This window comes from Harpia harpyja, chromosome 2, assembly GCF_026419915.1.
Source record: "Harpia harpyja isolate bHarHar1 chromosome 2, bHarHar1 primary haplotype, whole genome shotgun sequence".
Lineage (NCBI taxonomy): Eukaryota > Metazoa > Chordata > Aves > Accipitriformes > Accipitridae > Harpia > Harpia harpyja.
The window spans coordinates 30,883,276-30,891,958 of NC_068941.1; the positions used below are offsets into that span (position 1 = coordinate 30,883,276).

An 8,683-nucleotide genomic window follows, 5' to 3' on the forward strand; every position below is an offset into this window, starting at 1 on the left:
GTCAGGTTGCTGGTAAGCCCACCTTTCCTATTCTCTGCAGAAAAAACCTAGGACATCTGTAAGCACATATGTAAAAATCAAACACTTCACTCACTAGGACCAGGAGCACAGTGACAGAATCACAGATAGGATTTGAATAAAAAGTTCAAGATGGAGAGGAAGGTGTCATATAAGATTAGAGAACCTGTATTTTAGTTCATTGTAGCACTACACTGTAGACAAGACGTCTTAATTTTTTTAAGACACTGAATTTTCATCTATTACAGTTAGCAACTACTTGCATTAGGAGGGCAGGGTCATGCCATGGCATAGAGAAAACAAGGCAGAACAGGGACTAGATGGGCCTTGTCACAACCAAACACAATCCTTCCCGATTCTGGGGAAGGAGGGAGGGAAAAAAAAAAAAAAAAAAAGGCACCACCACATAGCAGACATGTCCAGACACTGCCTCCTCATATGGCAGCTCATTTCACACCCAGTCACTGAGGACATTCTTCCATCAGCACCTGAACATCCTACAACCTCCACAAAGATCCATTACAAATTTTCTCTGGGTATTTGTGTTAATCCCATCCAACGTTATTTATATGTGTAGGGCATGCCATAATGCTCCTCATCATTTCTCAGCTGCAACTGCAATCCAGTTCCCAATAATCAAGAGGCTGGTGTTCCCTCTAGAGTTGCAATGGATGTTGTTCTTTAACCCCTCCACACACACATGTAAAATTCTTTGCTTTCTTGCAGCGGCTTCAGACTGACTCACTGCTCCATCTGCTGTGAGATTCAAAGCATACACTTCTTGTCCTAGGCTGCAAGATGGTACTTCATGCAATTAAAACATCAGCTGTCACGTCATGAAATTTAAAAGTGATGGAAGTAGTCTTCTGATACCCTGGGATAAAGTATGTCCCTAAAGCATGCAGTGAGAATAGCAAAGCAGAACATGAATTTGGGTATAAGAGTGAGGACTGTGTTATGTTAGTCTTCCAAAGCTCGAAAAATAAGGGAAGATCTAAGTCAGCTGCCCAGAACTAGCTACTGAAGCATCAGTGAATACAGCACAGCAGAGGTTGCAATTACAAACAGAACAAAAGACATGATAATTCCAGCTCCACTGCACGTTGGTATTGTTCAACTGCAATGCGGTATGCCACAGATGCAACGACTTGCGCAGGGTTTGTCTAGATAAAGGGCAACCCTACAATGCCTCAAGTCAGAGCCCTAAGTCACTTAGGCCCAGCAATACACAGCAACAAGTGTAAATATTTTCAGAGGTCTAGATTTAACTGACCTGGTTAAAGTTAAGTCTGTAGCAATACCAGGAATATAATCGGTATCCCTCAATTCCCGATTGTGCTGCGGTTGAAAAGTAGACTCGGTTTCTTCTCACAAAAGCAGATCTAGCAGAAATTCCAATGTTTTGTGGTTTGGTTTTTTTAAGCTGAAGAACATTTTTATCTATTATCCTATGCAGCATCTGTTCAGACTTAACTGAATTCTTGAACATTTGTTTTGCTACCTTGTTCCAGAGATTATTCAAACTAAGTCACGTTTGTTAAAATGACCAGTTACACTGCAATCCTGGTGCTGACAAATTACCTGTTTCTTTTTGTTATGCAGAAGGCTAATATAACTCATTTGCCTGTTACTGCATTCATTAATTAAAAATTACAACAGTACGATCAATTCTGAAATGTACTTCTTTCCACAATGAACAAGATGTTCAAAATACTTTCATGTAATTATCCTGCAGATCCCTTTTCAAAAGTGCTTGGTATGAGAGTCTGTGAACAGACTCCTGGCTCTGGATGAAATCCAGGGAGATTCTACTTTTCTATTCCTATTTTATTTCCAAAGTTAGAGAGGCACCCTGTTCTCCTCCACCCTTAAGAAGGGGCAGTTAGTACCTTTTCAACAATCCTCATAAAGCATCCAAATTTTAATTGGATTGGAGACCAGATTCATGGAATTTTTTCATGCCTTTTTTAAGCAATACTTAACTGAAAGCACTGTGTGCAGAGGAACCCTGTGATGGGCTATCTAATCTTAGTCCTACACAAGCTCAGAGCACCAGAAGTGCGATGCCAGGACATCAAAACCTCAAGAGAGACAGGCTAAGGAGGAGGTGGGGGCAGTTAAAAACTCTTAGCAATTTTAGTATCAGTGTAATTAGGTACAATTAGGTGACTTAAGAATAACCTTGTCTGATTCATTAGATAGCTTCTACAGAAGAACACGTCTTAATGCCTTTTGCTTTCATTGAGATTTATACAGAAAAATCCACAAAATATCCTTTGCTATCTTCCTTTCCTTTTATACATTATTATGTATAAAAAAATTCTATCAACACAAAATTTTGAAGTTTAGTTTGTAAAAAAAAGGTTCACGAATGTTGTTTAAATGGCACGTCCACTTTAGAGCAACCCAGAAGATTCAATACAAAAAGAGGATGAGAACTAGGGATCAGTCACATGTAGGTAACAGGTTCATACTGATGAATGTGCATGTAGTGAACCCGTAGGGTTTTGTGAAAAAACATTTCAAATGATTGTTTACTCCAAACTCCAACATGAAGTCAAGCATTGACTATGTCACTTGTCAGAAACAAACAGTTTAAGAATAACATTGAATCCTGACTTAGTTAAAAAAGTTCAAGCATATTCTGAGCAGTCTTCTGTTCTTCGCCTGGGGCTACGCTCTCCTCATTTGCTGATCAACAGTCATTAAGTGTAAAAACAGTTGTCATTTTACAGCTTCAAGTTCTTTATAAAAAGAGCTTTTTCAGGGTCCTTTACAAAAATTTTTCCTTGTTCTTCACTTCTGCAGATGATATGGTAAGACAGCGGGGAGATACTCGTGGCTCCATTTTTAATATCCTCTTCCTATTTTAAGAGGGAAGAAGAAACAATTCACATCTTAGATGCATTTAAAGCAAATAAATGATATACATAACACTAAATGAGTTGTTAGAATAAAATAATATATCATCATTCGCTGTTCTCACAGTCCTTTTTGAATGCAAAAAAACTGGCATGGGCTTACACAGCATCAAAAAATGCAGAATACTATGCTTCGATTTAAGCTAGCTACTGTGATGCACAGAAACTTTTTGCATAAAACTATAAACATCTGTAAGAGATTAAAAAATACAACATTGTTTAACATTTAAAAGCTTTAGATATCAGGAGCCGTTCTTATTACTGAAATGTAAAAACGACACACTCACCCCGAAAGCTTCCTCCACCACCTCTTCCTCCTCTGAATCCTCCTCCTCCTCCACCTCTTCCTCCTCTGAATCCTCCTCCTCTTCCTCCACCTCTTCCTCCTCCAAATCCTCCTAAACATAGAAAAGAAATTACACTTTGAGGAGCATATAAATTCTTTGTCATGCATAACAACTTATTTCATTGATAGCTTCTGAAAGGAAAAGAACAACAACAAAAAAACAGAAACTGTCAATTGCTGGACAGTTACTAGGCCAATTACTAGTACCTTGTCACTGCTAGGGACCATCTGCAGCATTTTAGGTATTGTTTAATAACTGATATACAATATCCAAAATACTAAAGACACTAACAAAACTCCATGATAAACTTCTTTCATAAGAGTAAAAAATTAATTACAACTATTAATTATTAATTAATTACAACTCAACAAAACTTTGAAACACTTCTGCCTTGCTGCAAAGAAGCAGGGTAGGGAGAAGAGGCAAGAAACTGCAATGTAATAAAAAATTAACTTCAGCTTTAATGACGAGTACATCACAAATGATGTTGAAAAAGCAAAGAAGAATGAGATCTACCAGGTCATTCACCCCTCTCAAACACTGCATTTCAAGTATTTTGTCCAAACTAGATTTTTAGAACATACTAAAAATACAGCTTTCACTGACAATTTTGAGTGTGTATTACCTACAACCTTTTACCACAAGTTTGCTTAGTAGCCATGCTTTCTGTCTCTCATAAACCAGCATACTCTCCTCCCGATACTTTGGAGCTGTTATTTAGCTAGCTACAGAAGCCTAGGTCTTGCCATTGGAGAGATATCACCATCTCTTCTGTTGAGTCATCAAACAGAAATATGCATAACATTTTTCTTTGCAATACAACTGTTGATATTCAAGTACTCAATGGCAGCTTTACCACCCCCCCCCCCAAAAAACCCAAACCCCAAAATACCTGCCCCCCTCTCCCCCCAAAACAATGTGCCCCACACCAAATAAAAGCCAACATTCTGCAGCTTCCATTCTTGGGATCTTACCTCTACCACCACCTCTTCCTCCTCCACGTCCACCACCACGTCCTCCTCTACCACCTCCTCTGGGAGCACCTTTTTCTCCAGGTGGCCTTGGCAAAAATCTCTGAAGGGGTAGCAGCTTTGCTGGATCAATGTAAAACTGTAGGAAAAGAGTTCCATCAGGCTTTGAAAATACCAAGACTAAAGAGCACATTAATGTCTCCCTTTACAAATATCCACAACTGGGTCTTAACCCTTTATGTCCAACTGTCCTCTGCAAATAGCCAAATAAAGAAAGCATGCAAGAATTAAACCAAAGTGTTATAAAGTTATTAAAACATAGATGATGCTTGAGTTTCATTCGCTACATCTTTTTTTGTGGGGCAGGGAGAAAGAAGAATGTGGCAGATACAAAAGTGAAAAGGAAGAGGAAACGAATACTTAATGTTTATAAAGGACAACTAGCATTTAAAGTTAATAAAAACTTAATAAAGCTTTTATTATCTGATGACAGAGTAGATTTATCTAACTCATGACATACAGTAGAATTCTGTTATTGAGATTGGCTAACCTTTTGCATTTTTTTAAATGAAGAGGCTTTCATGTTCTCAGACAGTTTCACTGAAAAATACTGTTAGTTTCTTTAAGGAACACGGCAGGAATGAAACATTAGAAATTGTGACTTTGATTATTATATGAAAGGCACATTCAGATATTTTCTAAATTAGTATTTTATAAATGAAGTTAAACATTATCACCACAAATGAAAAACTACAATTAAAAGATCAGGAGAAACTATTTCCAATTTTTCTCATGGTTTTTTCAAAGTTACAAATACAGTGTTTTGTGGCAAAATCGTTTTTTCCCTCCATGTATTAAAGCATAAGGAAGAACATACCAGTGGAAAGAGTACATAAAAACATAATTGTAAAGAAACAAATTTGTATAGCAAGTGATGACCCCTTTAGGCTCAGGGTGACCTCAAGGCTTATCTGGAACAATTTATATGCTGCAGGGGCTCTGCTAGTGCTGCTGCTGCTGGGTGGTACAACTGCCTGGCTGTGGAAAGGTAAAAGCCAGCAGGCACTGCTGGACCAACCACATGCCCAGCCTCATTCTACAGTGAAGTGGCTGACACTCTCTGTAACCCCACATGCAGTCTTGCATGAATCCTTTGGCTCTCTAGTATGCAAGCACATTGGTTCAGGGGTCCCAAGATCAAAAAGAGCAGCTGGCCAACTCTGCTTAATTACAATTCAAAATTAAATGGAGAATAAAGGAGCTGCAAAATCCAGTAACGTATTTTCTTAATATGCTATTGTAGGAAGGAAGGAAGTTTCTGAAATTCAAATAATTCCGATACAAAAAGTAAATCTGCAAGTTAATACATTCAGAGCGTGACAGTGATTTAAACCTGCACATTTTACTTCACATTTAATGTGGGAGAGGAAAATGCATACAGCTAGCTACTGATGCTCAACCAGCCAACACAGGCTAAGTCTTACTGCCACGTTAAAGGGTTACTCCCCCAGTTGTCCTGCTTTTGTCATGGATTCTGTCAATTTGGCAGTGACAACAGAATGGACCCAGTGCCTCTGTCTCAACAAGCTTGCTTTGCAAGAGGACAACCTAGCACGAACCCACTTTTATTGGCAGTTTAAGTAATAAGCTGGACAATGACCAATAGGACTTCCTAGCACAAATTCACCTTTATAATTAAGTAATAAGCTGGAGCATGAACAAGGTCCTCTAACGCACAAAAAAAAAAACCCGCTCCCTTGATCCAACTCTATTACAGGCAAGTAATCTATAGCAGAAAACGTGGTCGGGTAGCTAGAAAAAAGTAACATCTCGAACCACCGTGGATCCAAAAGACATCTGCCAGTACTGGTACTGACTGAAAACCTCTGCCCAGCTGTCCTGGTTTTGACTGGGATAGAGTTAATTTTCTTTCTAGTAGCTGGTATAGTGTTATGTTTTGGATTTAGTAGGAGAAGTATGTTGATAACACACCGATGTTTTCAGTTGTTGCTAAGTAATGTTTAGACTAAGTCAAGGATTTTTCAACTTCTCATGCCAAGCCAGCAAGAAGGCTGGAGGGACACAAGAAGTTGGGAGGGGACACAGCCAGGACAGCTGACCCAAACTGGCCAAAGGGATAATCCATACCATGTGATGTCATGCCCAGTATATAAACTGGGGGGAGCAGGCCTGGGGGGGGATCACTGCTCGGGAACTAACTGGGCATCATTTGGTGAGTGGTGAGCAATTGTGTTGTGCATCACTTGTTTTGTACACTCCAATTCTTTTATTATTATTATTGTCATTTTATTACTGTTATTATTATCATTATTATTTTCTTCCTTTCGCTTCTATTAAAATGTTCTTTTTTCAACCCACGAGTTTTACTTTTTTCCCCAATTCTCTCCCCCATCCCACTTGGGGGGGGGGGGGAGAGGGAAGCGAGTGATCAGCTGTGTGGTGCTTAGTTGCTGTCTGGGGTTAAACCACGACACCAACATAAGGTAGTCTGTCATACTGGAAAAGCTTTAAGTTAGGCACGTAATGTGAATGAGTCACCTATCGACACCATCAGTTCCAGCTAGACTTGTGACTAGCATCTAAGTGGTAGCCAAGCCTTGAACTACTTTAAAATCCTAGAGAAATCCCATTTATTAATCAATCAGCCTTCAACAAACCCATATGGTACATCACACATTTTTTCAAAGGATACAAAATCTCTCAGCTGCCCAAAGATTTCATCCACTTTGCCAATCTGTTCCTTATTATCCAAGTACACTGGGGCATTGAAATAAGGCACCTTGTTTTCTTCTGTTTTACATTTACAAACAATGTCATCTTCGCACGGATGCATGAACTCTCCCAATACTGGAATAAAGAACAAACAAGCTAAAGATCTGGAGCATTCATTCTAAATTAAATAAATACAATTTCTTCACGTAACTTACAAACTACCCTTTCTGGAGGCCCCTGGTCGTATCCGCCTCTGTTGAAGCCTCCTCGCCCACCTCCCCGTGCAAAGCCACCTCGTCCACCACGATTAAAGCCACCTCTGTCACCGCCGCCACCTCCTCCACGATTGAAGCCACCTCCTCTTCCTCCTCCACCTCCTCTTCCACGGAAAGACATTCTCTATGACCTCCTAAACTGGGGACAGAAATCACCTGTTTAAGATGTAAAAGCCGGTTCACGTTTATTTGCAGTACAAATGAAAGCCTCCTGACAGCCTTGTTTGTTAATTTAACGGTCAGCCATTTCAGTCCTCACTAAAAACACGCAGGCACGTGAAAAATCAAGTTTACACCTCAGGTGCCATCCACTGCAACGCCTACCTGTAAAAAGTGACTCGCAGCGACGGCGTGTTTTTCACTCACACGTACGAGGGTCGAACGTGACGCTGTCCAGCCCCAGGACAAGGCTGGGCAACCCTCCAGCCCCAGCCCCGCCAAGCAGCGGCACAAAGCGAGAACATGCTCGGCGCACACCCACAGCGCCTTTCCCAGGCGCCCCACAGGGCCCGCGGGGCACCGCCGCCGCCGCCGCTCTGGGTGCGGGGATCCCCACCGAGGGCGCCCTCCCCCCGCGCCCCGGACCCCCGCCCGCGGCCCGGCCCGGCACGGCGCGGCCCTCCCTCGGAGCTGCCACCGGCCCTTCGGGCTGCGGGGCAGGACCGGCGGCGGCCCCGGCCGCTGAGGAACGACCAACGGCCGCTAACGGCTCACGTCCCCCCGTCCCGCGCCCCGCCGCGTCTCCAGCCCGACCTCCTCGCACGTGGCATACCTCCACACGCACACGCGGGCGCGCCGCCAGCGGCCACTCGCCTCGGCAGCGCGCGCCGCCACCGGGAAACCGCCCACGCTGCCGGAAGCGAGGCTGCCTGCCGTAAATGTAAACGGCACCGGCTCCAAGCGGCACCGTCGCAAAAGGAGCCCAAAGCAAGTCATCCTGCCGGGACGCCGCGGCTCCCGGCGTCTCGAGCGGGCGGGCGGCTGGCTCGCCGCTCCGGCTGTTGCCGTCTGACGCTGCGGTCGCCCCCCGGCGGAGGGTGCCGCCATCAAGAGCCTCGGCTTCGGTCCGAGCGCGCGGCTGCGAGGCGCCGAGCTCCACGGAACCGGCGGCGGGGGCGGGGGCGGGGGGGGGGGGGGCGCGCGCGCCTCTCCCTCAGGCAAAATCCCCTGCCCGAGGCGATGTGGGGAGGGGGTGCTTTGGTTCTGCTGGCTTTAATGACAGCGTTCCTGGAAACCGACTTTCGGGAAGAGCGCTTCGGGTCGTCTGTCTGAAAATTCTCCACACAAATCGCGCAATGCGGGTTTGTAAGCCCGCCGAGTATGCAGTGGCCGTGACGTGGATATGAGTGCTTCTCCATATGGATGAAGACACCTCTCTCTCTCTCACTCTCTCACATAAAAGCACGCTTCTCTCTTAC

At 43.4% G+C, this 8,683-nt stretch overlaps 1 protein-coding gene across 2 annotated transcripts; it reads right to left on the bottom strand.

The window, feature by feature from the left end:
• Positions 1-165: 165 nt before the first annotated feature.
• Positions 166-7,746, bottom strand: GAR1 (GAR1 ribonucleoprotein). Of its 2 annotated transcripts, none has more exons than XM_052774640.1 (6): positions 7,206-7,746; positions 6,971-7,125; positions 4,808-4,867; positions 4,261-4,396; positions 3,227-3,325; positions 166-2,882 (listed from the first exon to the last, which is right to left on the bottom strand). In XM_052774640.1, the coding sequence occupies exons 1-6, from the start codon at positions 7,384-7,386 to the stop codon at positions 2,869-2,871; spliced, it is 645 nt and encodes a 214-aa protein (XP_052630600.1). In that variant the 5' UTR covers positions 7,387-7,746; the 3' UTR covers positions 166-2,868. The 2 variants fall into 2 exon arrangements, with proteins under 2 accessions (XP_052630600.1, XP_052630591.1); XM_052774631.1 differs by having other exon boundaries at positions 3,227-3,337; positions 7,206-7,742.
• Between the last annotated feature and the right edge of the window lie 937 nt (positions 7,747-8,683).

Bases quoted from the DNA above. Each gene is read 5' to 3' on its own strand.
- GAR1 (XM_052774631.1), bottom strand. From the start codon at position 7,386: ATGTCTTTCCGTGGAAGAGGAGGTGGAGGAGGAAGAGGAGGTGGCTTC. The intron at 4,868-6,970 runs GTATCCTTTGAA...AGAAACTAACAG, and splicing joins TTGGGCAGCTGAGAGATTTT to TATTTTTCAGTGAAACTGTC. The intron at 3,338-4,260 runs GTAAGATCCCAA...TTCTATGTTTAG, and splicing joins AGGAAGAGGTGGTGGTAGAG to GAGGATTTGGAGGAGGAAGA.